Source organism: Chiloscyllium punctatum, chromosome 3 (genome assembly GCF_047496795.1).
Source record: "Chiloscyllium punctatum isolate Juve2018m chromosome 3, sChiPun1.3, whole genome shotgun sequence".
Taxonomy (NCBI): Eukaryota; Metazoa; Chordata; class Chondrichthyes; order Orectolobiformes; family Hemiscylliidae; genus Chiloscyllium; species Chiloscyllium punctatum.
This window is the reverse complement of record NC_092741.1, coordinates 22,182,770-22,204,010: the sequence shown is the minus strand read 5'-3', so window position 1 is coordinate 22,204,010 and position 21,241 is coordinate 22,182,770. Positions and strand designations below refer to the sequence as shown.

The 21,241-nt window shown below is 42.3% G+C and overlaps 1 protein-coding gene across 5 annotated transcripts in view; it reads left to right on the top strand.

Annotated features, from left to right (window-relative positions):
• Nucleotides 1–21,241, top strand: part of LOC140456847 (CSC1-like protein 2) — a 211,279-nt gene that overhangs the window by 128,147 nt on the left and 61,891 nt on the right. For all 5 annotated transcript variants that reach the window (XM_072550786.1, XM_072550790.1, XM_072550789.1 and 2 more), the window contains 4 exons: nt 3,733–3,770; nt 9,740–9,882; nt 13,210–13,261; nt 19,229–19,337. In XM_072550786.1, the coding sequence (XP_072406887.1) occupies nt 3,733–3,770; nt 9,740–9,882; nt 13,210–13,261; nt 19,229–19,337 (342 nt within the window). The remainder of the gene's footprint in view (nt 1–3,732; nt 3,771–9,739; nt 9,883–13,209; nt 13,262–19,228; nt 19,338–21,241) is intronic.

Below are 21,241 nucleotides of genomic sequence, written 5' to 3'. Positions count from 1 at the left end.
CATCAATAAAGATGATCGGTGGATAGAAGCACCCTAATTAAGTAAACAGGTGGAGGAAGAAAAACTAATGTTATTCTTGTACACTATCAAAGAGTATTCTAGGGAGTTGGTAGAAGGGTGGAAGGATGAGGATCCTTTTATACAGCTGAGAATTCTAGTGAACACCATTGACTGGGACATGAATAACTGAAGTTCAATCAGTGAATGAGGCAGTCACTCCTCTGTGGTTACTTTTGGAAGTAAGTAGTGACCATAACAATTAGTTGGCTTCTTGTGGTTCCATCAGCAACGTGCCAGCAAAATTGCAGTTGGAAGGATATAGCAGCCTTTATAAAGTTTTAAACTTCATCCAAAGTTATTATGTTGGTCCTACAAGTACTCAACTGTGACAAAAAATGGGTACAGTATCTTAGGACAGTTCAGAGAGTAACTTAGAGTATATTACAAATAATCCTCCTAGACAAAAGAAACTATTGCAAGATTTAAAACTTTCACTGCTGGTTATGTTGCCATGTTTAATTTTAACAAAATCATGAAACTTCTTAAGATAGAATACGGAAACCTGCCATTTTACTGAAGCTATTTCATTGTTTACACTCAACGTCAGTTAATTCTCAAATTTTACCCATTCTGTTTTCCCATATCTTAATTTCTCTTTTCCTTCATGCATCTAACAAATATTGAACATTGACCTTATTTCTACCTCAACCACTCCATGCCGCAAAAAAGTGAAATAGTCTATTCGTTATTCGCTGTTTTAAATGTGTGCCTGAAGCAGCAAATTTTTTTAATCCAGTCTGTTCAATTCATTCATAATTTTAAACATTTCTATTTTAAGTGCAAAAATATCCCAGCTTTTCAAGATTTTATTTGTATTTTACTGTTAGCATCCCAACGAATCTGTGTTGCACCCACTGCAAAGCTTGTTTTGCCTGTAGTGTGCAACCCTGCATTGAACATGGTACTCTTACAGTTTTATATAGATTCATTTATATTTCTGGTTTTTAAATATTCTTTCTGGTTATAAGCTAAATTCCATTAATTTTATAATATTGTCATCCCAAGATTTTTTTATCTAATATTATTCTCTCTCAATCCCTCTGTACAAAACATCAAGTATATGTTGAATATGATTATTGCTGTGGTTTTAATCAAAATACATCACCCTTTAGTTACTAATATTGAATTCCATTGTAATTATTTAGCCAGTTTCCCTTTTTAAAAATGTCCTTTCCCAAGAACCATCTCACTGGGTAAAAATGAACTACGTCCCATATTTTAGCATCATTTGTTAATTGTAATCATTCATTCTCTATGTTGATGTGCAAGTTGTCAAAACTAATCCCAGAATTCAATTCTGTGCAATCACTACTCCATTATCATTCCAGAAAAATGGCCTTCCAATTATATTTTTAATCAAATTATTTTCCAATCATCCAAAGGATGTCTTGTCAAAAATGTCCCTTGCATTCACTACCTAGCATCCACAGTTTTTCATCCCTTTTTTTAGATTAGATTACTTAGTGTGGAAACAGGCCCTTCGGCCCAACAAGTCCACACCGACCCGCCGAAGCGCAACCCACCCATACCCCTACATCTACCCCTTCCCTAACACTACGGGCAATTTAGCCTGGCCAATTCACCTGACCTGCACATCTTTGGACTGTGGGAGGAAACCGGAGCACCCGGAGGGAACCCACGCAGACACTGGGAGAATGTGCAAACTCCACACAGTCGCCTGAGGCGGGAAGTGAACCCGGGTTTCTGGCGCTATGAGGCAGCAGTGCTAATCACTGTGCCACCTTGCTGCCCTTTCTTTAAATATTAATTCACAGGATGCAGGAATTGCTGAATAGACCAGCATTTATTGCCCATCCTCCAAGGGCAGTTAAGTGTCGATCACGTTGCCGTGGGCCTGGAGTCACATGTAAGCCAAACCAAGATGGGTAGCAGTTTCCTTCCCTAAAGGACATTAGTGAACTGGATGGATTTTTCAGACAATCAGCAATGGTTTCATGGTCATCATTAGATTCTTTTAAATTCAGATTTCGCTATCTGCCATGGCAGGATTCAAACCGGAGTCTCCAGAACATTTACCTACATCTCTGGATCAATAGTCCAGCAATAATACCATGAGTCTATCACCACCTCAACAATATGCACCCTTCATAATGAGCCTTTTGAGCAGAATCATCCAGTTTAAAATCTGTGCTATCTCCTTTCTAGATTTTTAAAGTAAACTTACAGCATTTTCTTCTAAGTAGAAGACTTAAAGCTATTTCAGAGCACAAATTGTAAATTGTCTTTATCATATTGAAAATATATACCACAATGGCCACTCTCCAGTCCACTGGCACACTGCCTTACTGTTCTGAAATAAGCATTCACTTACTTTCCTCTACTCCTTCTGGATCCTACAAATACATTAGCAGCAATTTGAGAAAGCACCTTACTATTGCCAATACACTCTTTACTGACATCAGTAAAATACTGTTTCTTTTTCTTGATTTTTTTTTTAAAACTGTCTTCAAAGTTTAGGCTCTCAACCTCTTTACTTTCTCCTATTCTTTACTGTTTCATTATCCTTCTAGATTCACTTCAATTTTAATTGCTTTCTATACTCTTCGTAATTCGAAAATGTCTACCATTTCCTTAGTAATGGTTTATTATTCTGTACCTTAGTAATCCAATTTTTGTTATGGAATATTTTCCTTCCACCCCTCTCTTAGCTAAAACGATTCTCGCCTTTCAAAAATCTGCTGTAAATCAAGTTCCATTTTTGTGATTACTTTTTCTCTTAAACTTATTTTAAGATCATTACTGTAAAAATTCACTTCCATATTTAGCACATTTACCTGATATTTCAAGTCATGTAACCAGATCTAGGATTAGTTGAACTTTGTGTACTTCGTGACAAAACTTCATGAGGCAAGAGTCATGTGTACAGCTAGCAGTTACATTTATTTTTCTTCCCCACTGTTCCAATCAATGTGTATGTAATTTAAATCATCCAGATCAATAATTTTGTACTTTACATTCCTTTAATTTGCATATTTCCTCTTCTGTTTCTTTCCCTAATTTCTAAGCTCTTCAATATGCCCACCTCTATATTAAAAAAAACTTTCCTAGTCTTTAATGTTCAATTTTGTGACACTCTACTGTTTGCTTGTGTACATCCCTCCTTTTGTGCAGTGTATATTGTTGCCAAGTCATAGATGGATTTTCTAATCCAGCTAACTTTCGTTCTTATCCCATTTGCAGACAGGTTTGAATGTGATTTAGGTCCAAATCTTCCTGTAACATTGCTTTATGTTTGGGTTACTTCACAACTCAGACCTCTCAACTAGAGATAGTTTCCATAGTTCCAGAAGGCCCAGAAGGCAGTTAGAGAAAGACAACCTGTGGTGAGTTTAGCCTGAGTGTTGCCATTCTCCAGGCCCAGTATGAGGTTGAGAAGGCAGGTCCTTCCTGATAACCTCAGCTGGTGCTGGAAGTGAATCCATGCTGTTGACATCACTGTCGTGAGCCAACCGCTCTGTTTTGTCAGTCGTTGTAACCATCTAGTCACATGTTCTGAATCACCAGGTGGCTCTTTGGAGTGCATTTCTGCAGCCTCCTCCATTTCACTACCTTGAATGTATAGAACTATATATAATCAAATTGGCTATAGGTAGCACCAGAGAAAACTTAAGAGTTGTGTACTTCTAACATATCTCTTTTTCTTTGTTACAGGGCTTTTGTTCATGGTTGACAGCTATCTTTCGAATAAAGTAAGTGGTTCCATCAATTTCTTTAAAAATGATCAAATATTGAACATTGGGATTTGGGCATTGCTGGCAAGGTCAGCACTTACTACCAATCCCTAATTGCCCAGAGGGCAGTGAAGAGTCATCAACATAATCCAGCAGACAGGATTTTAAGATGACAGTAGAAGTGCAATATGTAGGTTCCTCTGCCGAGGAGCCTGGAGCTTGTCTACTCCGACCACTTTACTTTCTTTTCCTTTTTTTTTAATGTTTCCACTTACCTTACCTTCCTCCTTTATAACAACGTCAGAAGTAATCATCTCCTGGCCCAGGCCAAACGATGAGGTGGCTTCCAATGCCCCAGAATGGTGGTATAGGCCTTGTGCCAGGAGGAGCTGTCTCCCACCAATGCGAGGTAGTCTTTGGCACCTTTCCAGGCATTCCAGCAGCCCAGCGTGAAGTTCTAACCCCAGTGCGGAGATCTCTTCTTGGCACGGAGTTCTGGACCTTGCTTTGGAGGCAGCTTCTGGCTCATCCAAAAGCCCAGCAATGAAACCTAATCCTCGTGTAGAGGTCACAACTTGGTAGGACAGTCTTGGCCTGGCGTAGTGGTCTTTACCCTGCCTTGCATGGCAGACTCAGCCCAGTTTCCCAGCATATTCCAAACTCGGGAGATGTTAATTGAACTGTGATGAATTTTTTTTTTCCTCCTTATTTATGACATCTGTCATTAATTTGAGGGCCATGTATAGCAACTTATAATATTTCTCATTCTTTGTTTGTATAAATACACATGACAATAAATTGCTATTCTACTGTATTCTGTTTTATTTTATTCTATTCTACATTGCTGTGGGTCTGTAATAGTGTGTAGGCCAGACCAGGTGTGGACAGCAGATTTCTTTCCCTAATGTCCTTCAGAAAAGGATATCTGCTGTCCTTATCTGGTCTGCCCTATATATGACTCCAGACCTACAGCAATGGTATTGACTCTTAACTGTTCAATGGGTCATTGGGGATGTGTTATTAATGCTGACCTTACCAGCGTTTCCCACATCCCACGATTGAATTCAATATGAGTACAGAGGAACCTTTATTATCTGGCATTTGATTAACTGAACTTTTGCGATGTTGTTTGGATCCAAGGTCCCAATGCTTGGCTAACCATGTTATTTGGCATCAAATATCTGGCATTTGATTAACCTAACGAAATACTCCCTGTCTGTATCTTTCTGATCATCAAAGTTCCTCTGTATATAATTTATGCTGCATGATGCTTTTTGAAGTATCTAATCTGTGAAAATTTTGGAAGTTATGGAAATAGTCCATGACCCAGAGGCCTCATTGTCTTGAGGCAATGTTTGCATTGTGCTGTTGACCTATGTGCTAAGCGTCACGTAGTGCAGCCTCAGAAGCCCTCCCTGGCATAGATATTTCTGTAGTGCTTCCTGCAGAAGAAGACTAGACTGATCAGGAGCACAATTTGCTCGTCTCTTGTCCTTTGGATTATCTCCTTGGCCATTTGAGCTTTTTATTGCTGCTAGTTTCTTCCACTACCCTTCCAAATAGTCACCTCCAGAGGTTACAACTGAGATTAGCTTTGAAAATAGGTCAAGTTTTGCCTCATTGTTAAGCTTGGACAAGTGATTCTTCAATTGATCATTTTTGATGTTAGTTAGGGTTATTTTCAGACGTGCCATGTCCCATGTTTGTGTTTCTATAAACTCATTTGATACTGGACCATATGTTGCTAATGCAACAACACAGATTTTTAATCACCCTGTATGCGGTTATGACGCCTCTCTGGAGGAAGTGGGATTTGAATCCAGGTGTCCTTGCTTGTATGTAGGGGCACTGCCACTTGCCCACAAGATCCCTAATAAACACATTTTCTAATCAACCTGTTCAGAGATATCATTAGACACCTCTGGAGCAGGTAGGACTTGAACCTGGGCTTCTAGCTCCGATGGAGAGACACCACCACTATGCTATGAGCCCTCCTGTATTAACATGTAGGAGATCTGTCTCCCTCCTCCTGTTGAAATTGTTTAGTGTATGATTTTCCATTTCCTATAAATTGTGTCTTATAGTTCTGTTCCACAACCACCTGATGAAGAAGCAGCACTTTGAAAGTTAGTGCTTCCGAATAAACCTGTCTGACAGTAACCCGGTGTTGTGAATTTTACCTTTGTCCACCCAAGTCTAACACTAGCATCTCCAAGTCGTCATTTCCCAGCCGCCCTTGTTAGTGTTAACACCATCAAACTCTCAAGTGCCTCTAAGTATTGACAAGCTCTGACCCTTGTAGACAACTCTGCAGATATCAACATACTTCCCTAGACTCCTATATTGTGCCTAAAAGAAAACTATACATTGCATTAAGCCTATTTAATTGATTTCCAACAATAGAGTGTCATTATCAACGAGTACAAAAGCAAAAATCTGTCCTGTTGTAGGAACTCTGACTGTTCACCCTTCCCATGTGAAGGTCTACACACTGATGTGTGGTTCATTTTTGACATTTAGTCTCTTGCCATTGTGTTACTTAACCATTGTTTGCTCATACTTTGAAACTCTCAACATATTTTTATCTATCATTGCCAGCATTGTCCAAAGAAAGTACAACGTCAGTTATAATTAGATTGATAGTTCATTGGCTTGCTACTTATCAATCATTAAAAGAATGACTACTTTTTTGAGGGCAGAGAGAGGATCCTAACCCGCTGAGAATAGTTAGCATTTCCAAATCGGGTTGTGTAGGACAAGTAATGCAAACTTGAAAAAGCACCTGTGACCTGTCCAGTAAATTTATTTCGTGCCTTTTCAAAGCTGTACATCAAAAGTAATGGATGAGCAGGAAATAAGAGGAAAAAAAATTCAAAGAACTGCAGATGCTGAAAATGTAAAACAAAAACAGGAATTGCTGGAGACACTCAGCAGAGCAGCATCTTGGAGAGAAAGCAGTCAACATTCCTGATTCAATAACCCTCGTGTTCTGATGAGTTGCTGGACTTGAAATGTTAACTCTGCTTTCTCTTCACATGCTGCCAGGCCTTCTGAGTTTCTCCAGTAATTTTCCATTTCTGTTCAGGAAATTTGATAGCTTATACAGTGCAACTTAATAGCAGGATGCAAAGCAGACAGTGAAGAGATTTTGTAAGTATTGAGTCTGGGAATTAATACCTGTAAGCTTTGCATGTGCATAACTGAGTCCTGGGCCCCAGTCCCTAAAGTTGCACTGGTTAAAAGCATATGTGTAATACTTAGTCTGCAAATAAATGTGGCTGTATTTTTCCAGTTAACGCTCTTCTTTCTCTCCCCCCAACCCTCATCAGTTCTACAGAACTGACTTGCAGCAATCATGCGATCTGCATCCCTTTAATTATGTCCCACTCTTCTTTGAATATATTACAGAGAAACATCAGCTAGCCATTATACATGTACCTCATCATTCTGTTCAATCCTAGCTGTTCTGTATTACAACTTTCTTTAATGTCTCTTGAGGCAGTTCCCAAATTAAAAGAAAAACAACAATCTTGGTGTTGAAAGCTCCATTGGCCAGCATCCACAGACAACTGAGTTTCAGATTTCTACTATCCATGGTGTGAAAAAATAAATGCTGATTTTTAACAGCCTAATGCTAATATTGAAGCATCTCTTCTGAAATTCTCCATGAGACAATACAGCTTCTTCACTGCATCAAACCCTTTTTATTTTAAAATTTCTGCAGTTAAATATTTGCATTCTACGGTATCAAATCAATTTCTACTGACTTCATTAAACAGTCTGCTATAAGTCAAAGTAGATTGTTACCACTAAAGGTTTCTTAAACTGCAAACCATCAGACTAGCTACAGACCCAAGATATCATATATGGATGACAATAGAGTTAAAGCTACTGAATTAAAAGTTTGATTTACAATTGAAGATCGTTTAACTGGCCAAGTCAAATGTAAAGCTCTTCTTTAGTTTTCTAAATGTAGCTCAGTGTGTTAGCTTTTTACCCTAACTGCTATCGCTTTATACCTGGCATTCATTTCCACTTATCAAACAATAGTTTATTTGTGCTCCGGAGCCACAATTTGTTCTGCTTCTACTATAATTATAAGCAAATTGCTTCTGAGTGTTCCTCTGAAGCCACTTCCTGAGAGAGCTGAAGAGAAGTGTGGGAGTCACCATGGATATCCAGTCCCTTTACACCTCCATCCGCCATGACCAGGGCCTCCAAGCCCTCCGTTTCGTCCCCTCCCGATGTCCCCAACAGTACCCTTTTACCGACACACTCATTCGTTTGGCCGAACTGGTCCTCACCCTTAACAATTTCTCCTTTGAATCCTCCCACTTCCTCCAGACCAAAGGGGTAGCCATGGGCACACGTATGGGCCCCAGCTATGCCTGTCTCTCTGACGACATAAAACAGTCGATCTTCCGTAATTACACCGGCACCACTCCCCATCTCTTCCTCAGGTACATTGCTGACTGCATTGGCACCACCTCGTGCTCCCACGAGGAGGTTGAGCAATTCATCAACTTGACCAACACATTCCACCCTGACCTTAAATTCACCTGGACCATCTCTCTGACACCTCCCTCCCCTTCCTGGACCTCTTCATCTCCATTAATGACAACCGACTTGACACTGACATTTTTTACAAACCCACCGACTCCCACAGCTACCTGGATTACACCTCTTCCCACCCTACCTCCTGCAAAAATGCCATCCCGTATTCCCAATTCCTCCACCTCCGCCAGATCTGTTCCCAGGAGGACCAGTTCCACCACAGAACACACTAGATGGCCTCCTTCTTTAGAGACCGCAATTTCCCTTCCCACGTGGTTAAAGATGCCCTCCAACGCATCTCGTTCACATCTCGCACCTCCGCCCTCAGACCCCACGCCTCCAACCATAACAAGGACAGAACGCCCCTGGGGCTCACCTTCCACCCTACCAACCTTCGCATAAACCAAATCATCTGCCGACATTTCTGTCACCTCCAAACTGGCCCCACCACCAAGGATATGTTTCTCTCCCCACCCCTTTCCGCCTTCCGCAAAGACCGTTCCCTTTGTGACCACCTGGTCAGGTCCACGCTCCCCCAACAACCCACCCTCCCATGCTGGCACCTTCCCCTGCCACCACAGGAATTGCAAAACCTGCGCCCACACCACCTCCCTCACCTCCATCCAAGGCCCCAAAGGAGCCTTCCACATCCAAAGCTTTACCTGCACATCCACCAATATCATTTATTGTCTCCATTGCTCCCAATGCGGTCTCCTCTACATTGGGGAGACTGGGCGCCTCCTCGCAGAGCGCTTTAGGGAACATCTCTGGGACACCCGCACCAATCAACCACACCGCCCTGTGGCCCAACACTCCAACTCCCCCTCCCACTCAGCCAAGGACATGGAGGTCCTGGGCCTCCTTCACCGCCACTCCCTCTCCACCCAATGCCTGGAGGAAGAGCTCCTCATCTTCTGCCTCGGAACACTTCAACCCCAGGGTGTCAATGTGGACTTCACTAGTTTCCTCATTTCCCCTTCACCCAACTCATCCTAGCTCCAAACTTCCAGCTCAGCACTGTCCCCATGACTTGTCTTATTTGCCTATCTTCCTTTCCACCTATCCACTCTACCCTCCTTCCTGACCTATCACCTTCATCCCCTCCCCCACTCTCCTATTGTACTGTCTGCTACTTTCTCCCCACCACTACCCTCCTCTCATTTATCTTTCCACCCTTCAGGCTCTCTGCCTGTATTCCTGATGAAGGGCTTTTGCCCGAAATGTTGATTTTACTGCTCCTCAGATGCTGCCTGAACTGCTGTGCTTTTCCAGCACCACTCTAATCTAACCTTCAACTTCCCTGGTATTCTCTCCCGAAATACTCGGGACTGTGCCAATCACTGTAGTCCGATGACCCCATTCCGAACAGTAAAAGTGTATTGATTTCAACTCTGGAATAACCCATCACCTATGTGCTTTTCTACTTGGTTCAGGGATGAAGAGATCAGAGAGAAATGCGGTGAGGATGCCGTCCATTACTTGTCCTTCCAGCGTCACATCATCGGACTCCTCGTCATCATTGGCGTTCTGTCTGTGGGTATAGTGTTACCCGTAAACTTCTCAGGAGATCTGCTTGGTGAGCTTTGCACCTCCAGGGATTGAAACTTGCTGAATGTTGTCTTATTCACAAAATTATTTAAAATGTTCTATAATATTGTGTTCTCAATATGTTGCTTTTTAAGTTGATAGTTTCTGGAATAGACATATTGTGAGACGTAACAGTAACAGCAGAAAAATCGTATCCAAAACTATGTAAGCAACATTTGGCCCTTGTATTATTAAAATGAAAAAATGACTGTGGTGAGGTGCTAGTTGGAGATTAAGCAAACTCCTTACAAGTATTTCATAACATTCTTTACAGACCAGAAGTGAGAGGGCGATTGAGGTGAGCATCCAGTCTGGCTGACTCCACCTGTCAGTGTAACTTGTGTATTTTTCTCCCTGGATCTTGTTCTCTCACTCTTGTTTTGGAGCAGTGGCCTGCTTGTCCCCTCAGTTGAACTAATGTTGATCTGTGCATCCCATGAATACATTGCAGAGGTATGGCTTGGCATCAGATGGTCAACAAGGTAAAAACAATGACTGCAGGTGCTGGAAGAGCACAGCAGTTCAGGCAGCATCCAAGAAGCTCCTTGGATGCTGCCTGAACTGCTTTGCTCTTCCAGCACCACTAATCCAGAATCAGATGGTCAACACACAGCCGTAGTCTCACTCTCGTGATACCTAATACTCTTGGACCCTCTAACAACTTAGAAGCCAAATTTGGTCCTTTTTATAGTTAAATAAAAGCCCTGAATAGATGTACACATACACTCTTCTGTCCAAGAACTACAAATATTTGTGATTTGGAGATGCAGGTGTCGGACTGGGGTGTACAAAGTTTAAAAATCACACAACACCAGGTTATAGTCCAACAGGTTTAATTGGAAGCACACTAGCTTTCGGAGCGACGCTCCTTCATCAGGTGATAGTGGAGGGCTCGATCGTAACAACAAATTTATAGCAAAAATTTGTAGTGTTAACTGGTGTCTAGCTATCACCATTGTTACCAGCTAACCCGAGAATGCAACTTTTTAAAAAAAAAGGTTTTGTGATTTACACATGAAAGAAGTGAAACTATCACTGTCATCTAACAGATGAAAGGTTTAACAGACAATCAATGTATAATTTCAGTTACATCACACTGCAAATTTTTGCTATAAATTCAGTGTTACAATCAAGTCCTCCACTATCACCTGATAAAGGAGCATCGCTCCAAAAGCTAGTGTGCTTCCAATTAAACCTGTTGGAGTATAACCTGGTGTTGTGTGATTTTTAACTTTGTACAAATATTTGGATCTTTTCCTGTCCACATTGGTTCCCTATTATCTTGTTTTAAAAGCACTGGTCTAACCAGAGGATGTGGCAACTGTCTGTCTACTGTTCAGTATAACAGGCGAATGCCCATGTTGAGTGCTGCTTGGTCTGTTAGCATGGTGTAACAGATGAGCATTATTTGTATATAATATCTCTTGAGAATGTGTATCTCTTGTTAAGTAAGCAAAGTGTAACAAGAATGAAATCTGTTTGTGAAGTGGTGCATAATTGGTTGCTGTGGTTCTTTTACAAATAATTTAGATCTTGCATACAATGAATATCCTGAATAGTTGAGACCCAACCACAGATTCTTGTGACGTCCCTGATAAGTTCACATCAGTTTGACTACATACTTGCTATCCTTATTCAGCTTGGTGGTTGAAGACAGAATAACTAGCCAAGTTAATAATTTGCCTTCAAGACCTTGAGCTTTAATCTTGGGAGATGATGGTCACTGGTCTATAATCCAGCAGCCTCAGCTACTGTTCTGAAGGCTTTGATTCAGGTGCTACCAGAGCAGCTAGTGGAGTTCATTAAATAATGCTCATCTGTTCCACAATGCTAACAGACCAAGCAACACTCAACATGGGCTGACATGTACTGAACAGCTGACAACATATACAGTTGCCATTATCCTCTGGTTGCACCAGTGCTTTCTGTGGTAAATATGTTAGTAACTCATTGCTAAGCTGCTCGTGTAAATTCCTGACTAAAGGTACCCAAGAAAACAGCTTACAAGACCTCCATCTTTTAAGCCAACCTCAAATGACTGCAAGGGAGGGGAAATAACATTGATTCAACAGTGGTGCAAAGAGTATCATCCAAGAAGGGAAATTTTCTCCAACTAATGATTACCCATCTCATTCTGGGGAAATTTGAAGTAAGGTCTTGAGCATGGCGCCATAAAACAAATAGGCATTAGGTTAATACGACCAGTTGTACAAGGTGGCTAGACTGCAAGCTTAGAGATTTAAATAATGGTGTTATCTGACAAAAATGCTCAGTATTCCACATAGTCTGTTAGATTTAATTACAGATGAGTCAAAACTATAATGTCCTATGGTTCTGTATGTTCTCTCCAATCAAAATAAAGAGAACCCAATCCAAGGTGGAGAAAGGAGGAAACATTTATTGGTGTTGAACTGTATGTGTATGTCCAGTTTCAAAATCAAACCCCCCCCAATCTTGTGTCAACATGATAGCTTGAACCAGGAAATCTGTTGGTCTTATTATTGTAACCAGCAATATTTTTTGCCATTTTCTTCTCAAGCTCTTTGAAGTTATCTTGTGAAAAGGAAGGCAGACGATAGCAGACTTTTGGTTGTACTGAATTGAGATGAGTGATTGAGACTGAATCCTTTTACTTGAGTTGGTTTTTGTCTAGAAAGCCAGATCTGATGAAGAATGAGATGGTGGACTTGGTTTTGAAAGGTATGGTTTATTCCAGGCCAAGACCACTTGGGACCATAAAATTGTATTCTCTACTAGGGTCTGTAAAGCGGAGTCCACATTAGTTAATTAACTAGCACAGATTATTTTTTTAAAGCAAGGAATGAAGAGTTTCGTGATTCAGTTTGTTGAACCTGGTCTGTTGTTTTCCATGGCAGCTCTGTGTTGCCCATTGTGGAGATCAGGGGCTTGGTGTGAGCCATAATCTGCCAAGATACCAGTATATGGATCAGACTAAATCCCAAACACAAATACAGATAATTAAATTCTTAAGAAAATATTGAATTAAATACTGCAAATGCCTGTCAGCATCGTTCGTGAGGACACTGAAGACTTTAATGTTTTGGGTATCGACTTTTTCAGAGTTGATGAATGTCAGGATGTTATTTTGTGACAGGCAGACTCTAACTATTAACTTGTATTTCAGATGATGCCAGACCTGCTTATTCTTCAGCATCTTCGATTCTGCTAGATCTAATTAATATTTCATCCCTTCTGGGTATGTGCAGGGAATTTGCATGCCTGAATACAGGTATTGATTTGCAATAGTAAATTAACATTCTCTCTCTCTCTCTCTCTCTCTCTCTCTCTTTTTCAGAAAATAATGCATTTAGCTTTGGCCGGACAACTATAGCAAACCTGAATTCTGGGTATGTAATTTAAATTTAAATAATAGTTCCAGTAGATCCAAGAATATGTTGTAGCTTGAAGAATAACAGTGTGATGCCAGTGCTTAGGGTAAAACACTCTCTATAATATATAGTTTATAAAAAGTGTTCTTCTACCTCAATCTGCCCTTAGCCTGTCCCTCTCCTTACCTCCTCTTACTCCTTTTCCTGAAAGTAATGGATAGTACTAGGGTTCAGTTATGTGGCTGTCCTGAAGTGTCTGGTAGCAAGAGCCACTCAAGTTTTTCCCTGGGCTGTTTAATTGCACAAAAGCTTCACTCGAATCTGATGTTTTGCTCAGGAGCGTATGTCATTACATACGTTTTCCAACAGGGGCCTGTAAATAGTGTTTGGTAGCAGATGCCTCGACTTGCTGTTTTTCTCCTTCACTATTACTTCTCTGCCACCTTCCTCTTCTCACTTCGAGACCAAAGGATGTTGAGGTGTTTTTAATGTCCCAGCATTGTCCTGTCTGAGATTAATGAACGTGTCTTTTCAGCATTTTGTTGAGTAGTGGTGTTACGGAACGGAGGTCAGCAGTGCTCTGAAAGCTAGTGCTTCCAAATAAACTTGTTGGACTATAACCTGGCATTGTGTGATTTTTAACTTTATCCTCTCCAGTCTAACACCAGCACCTCCGATCAGAGCAGAGGTCAACACCCCTCTGATAATTAAAACCGAAAAAACCTAGAAAGGACCACCTCACCTTGTCACACTTTTTGTTTTATCAGATTACAAGGCCTCTTATCCCTTATTTGTAATAAAGGAGTGGTTAAATGAAATGCAATCCTTTCAACCACTCCATAATTAACAAGTATCAACAATTTATTTATCTAACTCTAACAGTGAACAAATTAACAGAATTCCTAACAAACTGAGCAATTACTCCCTAACTGAATTAAATTCTATTGCAATGCTAGTTCAATAACGCAGGTCCCACTTCTAAAAATCCAATTAATAAGAAAACAATAAATTTAAACTTAGTCTCTCAAAGTTCACGGAGAATGGCTCCTACGGAATGCTTCTCTTCCTCTCCGCTGATTCTGCTGTCTGGGATGTTTTTTCTCATTTTTCTATGCTAGGCACCTCTCTCCGTCGAATTCTTCCAACCGAAATTCATTTTGTCATTTTCTGGTGTCAAGAATACCAATTAAATGTTCCTTGTACCTTTTTATAGATAGTGCTTTTGAGAGGGGTTGCTTGTGAGAACCTGGTATTTCTTTCTCAGGTGACCGTTTGCGCTCTCACAATTTGCTTTCTCATCTAATTTTCAAATGCCCACATCTTATTATACCTGGGATTGCATGTTAATTTATTTTCAATCTGATTGGTTCAACATAGTCGAAACCAACAGATTTGAATTTCATCGATCCTTAATCTCAAAGTGCCTCTTTAAATTAATTGGCTGAATTTAAACTTGTCTGGCTAAAATTGCTGAATGGTCCTGATAACTGAAAAGTCTTTTGATACGCTTATTTTAGTTTTGGAACTCTATGCACAATGCTTGCAAATCTTCAAGCACAGACAATGCACGAACTCTTAAAGCGACCGTGCACTTTTTTTTATTCATTTTACAATTTTGTCATTTTTACACACCAACTGTGTGACAGTGGTCAGGTTGTTTTTCTTCCTTTTGAATTGTTGTGCTGCTTCAACTGAAATGTATTGATGCGAGGGAAGGACATACCCTCCATAACACTAATGTCTTTTAAAGACGTAGTCACATTAGGCCAGTTTTATCTGGAAATCATTGAGAGAAAAAAAAATTCTTTTATTTTTGGAGGTGATCTTTGGACTTAGCCACTTTTAGACTTGTCTCCTAATAACATGATCCAGGAAGGTTGGTGGACCCAACCTTTTGTGTGCTCTGCTTCAGAGTCTTGGCTCACCCCTGCCATTCCTGACTGCACTTTTGCAAGCTGATGGCTTCTCTGTACATCGCATGGAGCGCATGCTGTCCTCTGGTAAGGCAAAGAGCGGTTGGCATTTCCTGATCACTACCTGGCGCTCAGACGGAGCGACTCTGGCAAGCCGTTGTTTCCTGCACCTAGAGCACCTTGCAGCAAAATGCCATCCCTACTACCTACCATCACCTCTACCAACCTGATAGCAGTCTACATACCACCCCATGCAGATGTGAAGAATGCCCTAGACATGATTTACACTGCCGTAAGCACTCTGGAGATGAAATTCCCCGAGGCCCTATTCATTGTGGCCGGTGACTTCAACCAAGGGGGTGCTACAAAAATACGACCAACGTATCTCCTGTCCCACTAGAGGACCAATCATTCTGGGCCCCTGCTAGATAACCAAAGATGCCTGCCCTCCATCCCCCACCCACACTTCAGGATTCAGATCACAGTGCTGAGTTCCTCCTCCAGCTTAAAGCAAAAGCTGAAAAGGGAGGACCCTTCATAAAAGGAAGTTGGCCAAGGTTTTAGAAGACTCTCTGGGGCTGCATGGAATTGGTATATTGGACCATGTTCGAGTACTAAACAGAGAAGAGTATGCCACCACAGTCACAGACTTCATGAGCAAATGTGGAGAGCACTGCATGGCAAAGAAGCCAGGGTGCTCCCCAACTGTAAACCTTGGATGACACAGCTTCCTGAAGAAGGGCTTATGCCCGAAACGTCGATTCTTCTGCTCCTTTGATGCTGTCTTTTCCAGCAACACATTTTTCAGAACAGTAAATCCAATCCCTACTGAAGACCTGACACGCCGCATTCAAGTCAGATGACCCAGACCAATACCTCTGCAAAGCCATCAGGGATGCCAAGAGGCAGCAGTGGACCAAGTTAGAAGATGTGGGAGTCTGTTTGGTAGGTTTGCGCCGATGGCAAGGCCTAAATGAGAGGTACAATGCTACAAAGCAAGATAGCAGACTCATCCCTTCCTGACTTGCTTAATGCATTCTATGCTTGGTTTGAGCAGCATGCCAGCGACAAGGTGACACCAGCTCCAGACATACCTGACATACCTGTTCCCTCTGTCACCGCTGTAGACATCAGATTGGTCTTCCTGGGAGTCAACCCAAGGAAAGTGACCGGCCTGGATGGAGTCCCTGGCCAAGCACTTAAATCCTGTGTGGACCAGCTGGCGAAGATATTTAACATCTTCAACCTCTCCCTCCTTGAAGTAGGTGGGGGCTACAGCTTGTAGAAGACCCCCGCCATCCACGTATCTAAGAAAAATCACGCAATGTTCCTTAATGACTACTGTCCAGTGACTCTGACGTCAATACACAGTGCTTCAAGAAGGTGATCAAAGCCCATATTAACTCCAGACTCCCAGCCTGTCTCAATTCTCGACAGTTTACTTACAGATGTAACAGGTTGATTGATGCCATATCCCTTGTCCTGCACTCATCCCTGGAACATCTGGATAACAAGGACACCTACGACAGACTCTCACTCGTTGACTACAGCTCTACCTTCAATACTGTTATCTCTCCAGGCTCATCTCAAAACTCTGAGCTTGGTCCTAGCTCCGCCCTGTGCAACCAGATGTCCAGTTTTCTGACCCATAGACTGCAATCAGTGAAAATAGGTAACCGCACTACCTTCACAATAACCCTCAACACTGGAGGTGCCCCCCCCCCCCCCAATAAGGATGTCTCCTCAGCCCTCTACTGTGCTCCCTCTACACCCACGACTGTGTAGCTAAATTCCAAATGAATGCCATCTAAAAGTTTGCTGACAACACTATATAGTGGGACGGATATCTAACAGCAATGAGTCAAAATACCGAAGGGAGATCGAAGGCTTGGTGATGTGGTACAATAGGAACACCCTCTCTCTCAACATCGGCAAAACTAAAGAACCAGTCATTGACTTCAGAAAGGAAGGAGACAAGCATGGCCCATCCACGTCAATAGGGCTGATGTTGAGAGGGTGGAGAACATAAAATTCCACTGAGTGATGATAACAGACAACCTGTGCATAAAAAACGTCACCAATTTCTACAGATGTACCATTGAAAGTGTACTGTCTGGCTGCATAATGGCCTAGTATGGCAACTGCTCTGCCCCAGAACTGTAAGAAGCTATAGAAGGTGTGTCCAGTCCAGACCATCGCAGAAGCCAACCTTCCATCCATGGACTCCCATTTACATGGCTCACTGCTGCAGAAAAGTTGTCAGTCTCATCAAAGACCTATCACACCCCAATAATGCTCTCCTGCAACCTCTACCCCAGGCAGAAGCTTAAACACGTCGGGTTCAGGAACAGCTGCTTCCTAGCCGCTACTAGACTGATGGACTCTCTAGCCTCAAATGATGCTGATCTTGCCTAGTGCATGCCCTGTGCAATATAACCTGTGTCTGCTTGCTTGTTCTGTACATCCTTGCTTACTATGATCTACCTGTACTGCTCGTAAACAAAGCATTTCACTGTACTTCAGTAGACGTGACGACGAACCAATCAAACCACTTGCAGAACAATACCAGTGAACTGTATCCCAGCCTTGTTGGTGCTCCATTCCAGCACTGAACAATCAAGTAGCTACACTTGCTCCGACCCACCTATTTTATTTACTACTCATTTAAAGTCATCAAACCTAATACAATAGGGATGGATGAGAATGATCTAACGTGGTAGCTGGAGTCCAGGTTTATCCTGGAAGGGAAATGTAGCCATTTAAATATCGGAGAAGTAAGAGCAGAGCAATTACAGATGGTGGTGTGCTATTTGAAATAAAAGATATCAGTGAATGTAAGCACTCAATAGGTAATCGATGCATGACTCTCCTTTGACCATAAGACTCAGCAGCAGAATTAGACTATTTCAGCTCATTGAGTTTGCTCTTTTGATCATGGCTGATGGATTTTTACATCCCCCAACCTCCTATCTTTTTCCCGCAAACCTTGACTGACTTTATACCAATCAAGAACTCATCTATCTCCGGTCTTAAATATACACAATGACTCAGTCTCCACAGCCTTATGCAGTAATGAGTTTGACAGATTAACCACCCTCTGGCTGAAGTAATTCTTTCTCATCCCTGTTCTAAAGGATTGTCCCTTTACTCCAAGACTGCACCCTTGAATCCTTATCTGTACTACTAGTGGCGTCATCTTCTCCATGTCCACTCTATCCAGGCCTCTCAGTATTTGATCTCCCTCATCATTCCAAACTGAATTTGGAATTAAAGGAGGCTGAAATATGATGGTTTTTATGCTGTTCACAAAGGGATGGGAAAGATGGTCAGGGTCCCCAAAGCAGCAGAGAATGTTCATGGTGGTAAAGAGATCTTGGTATGAGAACGTGCTTGCCATCATTTCCATCCAAGGTGTGCTGCAATATTCCAACTAAGCCCAAAGTAAACTGAGGAATTAGCTCCTCGTTTTCCACTTCAGTCCTTGAGCATGAGTATCATCATCCATTTCAGTTGCGCTTCTCTCCCTCCACTGCATCAATCCCCTTCATCCCCACCCCGCTCCCACAGCTGTGCCTTTTGATGGCACTCAGAAAAGCAATCCTGTTTTCCATTGTTCACACCTATCATTAGCACTTACTCTACATCTCTCCTTACTATTATCACCCTTCCTCAGATTTTTGTCCTGGGCACCCTCACTATCTGTTCCACTTGACCCACTTCTACTTTGGCAGCATAAAAACCGTCATATTTCAGTCTGTCACTTCTGAAGAAAACTGATATTGGACCCTGTTTCCCATCCACAAACATTGGATGGGAAACCTGCTGAATTCCCCCAGCATTTCCTGTTGTTTTATTTTAGACCACCAGCATCTGCAGTACTTTCTTTTTAAATATGAAATATTGGTGAATGCCACTTAATGTGAGGATTTAGATGAAAAGAAGGTTTGTACTGTTGATCCTCTTGTACAGGAAATAATCAATCTGTAGTTTTATGATATCATCTGTATGCCACTTCTTTCTTGTCGGAATGTTTGTTTGAGTCAGCCCAGTAACCCTCTTCATTTCAAAACAGGAATGACCTGCTATGGCTCCATACGGCTTTCTCTTTCCTTTATCTGCTTCTCACAGTCTACAGTATGAGGAGACATACCTCAAAGATGCACTACCGAGAAGATGACTTGGTAAGTATTGAAATAAAATCCACTTTAATCAGTTTTAGTTTTACAATGAACTTACCTAAGCTATAGTCTCATCCAATAGTTGTCATTATAGTTATTTGACCAGGGAATGGAAATTTCCTTGCTCTATTAGCTGCGAGCATTGACTTTTACAAAAATCCATTCCATGATAGCTGGAATTGGATGCTAAGATCTATAAACCTTCTCCCATTGTGGTCAATATTCCTTATCCTGCACTACTCCCAGACTGCATGCTCTGAGATCTGCAAATAGTGCTTTCCAGCTGGAACGAATCACTTTTTTATTTTGAGAGTGGCAAACTCCAAATTCGATGATACTTATGCAACAAAACTGAAGTGCAAACATATTGACAATGACGATTGAATGTTGAAATGTATGAAATGTTCAGTACAAAAATATTCTAAGTGGAAATGTTACAGACTATGTAAGCAGAGGAGCTGAATCCTTGATGAAAATAGACAGTGGTATGACAGGGAATCTTAGCTATGTTTCATACCTCTAATGAAAGTGGAAATCAGATTTTAAATTATGCTAGATGTGACCAAACGTTGCACACTGACGCAGGCAAGAACAGATTTTAGCTCTTTGGTATTGAATCACAGAAAGTAGGCACACTAACAAGTTTGCAGAGAGAATGCAACCATAAAGTGCAAATAACTAAGGTGAAGAAATCATATTACGTCAAACTTGAATGCATTTAACATTTGGTGGGCTAGAGATGTGATTATCCAAGCAACAAGAATATGGGGCACATTAACTGAGGAGAAAGTGAGGACTGCAAATGCTGGAGATCAGAGCTGAAAATGTGTCGCTGGAAAAGCGCAGCAGGTCAGGCAGCATCCAAGGAACAGGAGAATCGACGTTTCGGGCATCAGCCCTTCTTCAGGAACGAGGAAAATGTGTCCAGCAGGCTAAGATAAAAGGTAGGGGGGAGGGGCGTTGGGAATGCGATAGGTGGAGGGAGGTCAAGGTGAGGGTGATAGGCCGGAGTGGGGTGGGGGCGGAGAGGTCAGGAAGAAGATTGCAGGTTAGGAAGGCGGTGCTGAGTTCGAGGGATTTGACTGAGACAAGGTGGGGGGAGGGGAAATGAGGAAACTGGAGAAATCCGAGTTCATCCCTTGTGGTTGGAGGGTTCCCAGGCGGAAGATGAGGCGCTCTTCCTCCAACCGTCGTGTTGCCATGGTCTGGCGATGGAGGAGTCCAAGGACCTGCATGTCCTTGGTGGAGTGGGAGGGGGAGTTGAAGTGTTGAGACATGGGGTGGTTGGGTTGGTTGGTCCGGGTGTCCCAGAGGTGTTCTCTGAAATGTTCCGCAAGTAGGCGGCCTGTCTCCCCAATATAGAGGAGGCCACATCGGGTGCAGCGGATGCAATAGATGATGTGTGTGGAGGTGCAGGTGAATTTGTGGTGGATATGAAAGTGTCCCTTGGGGCCTTGGAGGGAGGTAAGGGGGGAGGTGTGGGCACAAGTTTTGCATTTCTTGTGGTTGCAGGGGAAGGTGCCGGGAGTGGAGGTTGGGTTGGTAGGGGGTGTGGACCTGACAAGGGAATCACAGAGGGAGTGGTCTTTTCGGAACACTGATAGGGGAGGGGAGGGAAATATGTCCTTGGTGGTGGTGTCCATTTGGAGGTGGCGGAAATGACGGCGGATGATACGCTGGACATGGAGGTTGGTGGGGTGGTGGGTGAGGACCAGTAGGGTTCTGTCCTGGTGGCGGTTGGAGGGGCGGGTCTCAAGGACGGAGGAGCGGGAAGTGGAAGAGATGCGGTGGAGGGCATCGTCGACTACGTCTGGGGTGAAATTGCGGTCCTTGAAGAAGGAGGCCATCTGGGTGGTACGGTTTTGGAACTGGTCCTCCTGGGAGCAGATGCGACGTAGACGAAGGAA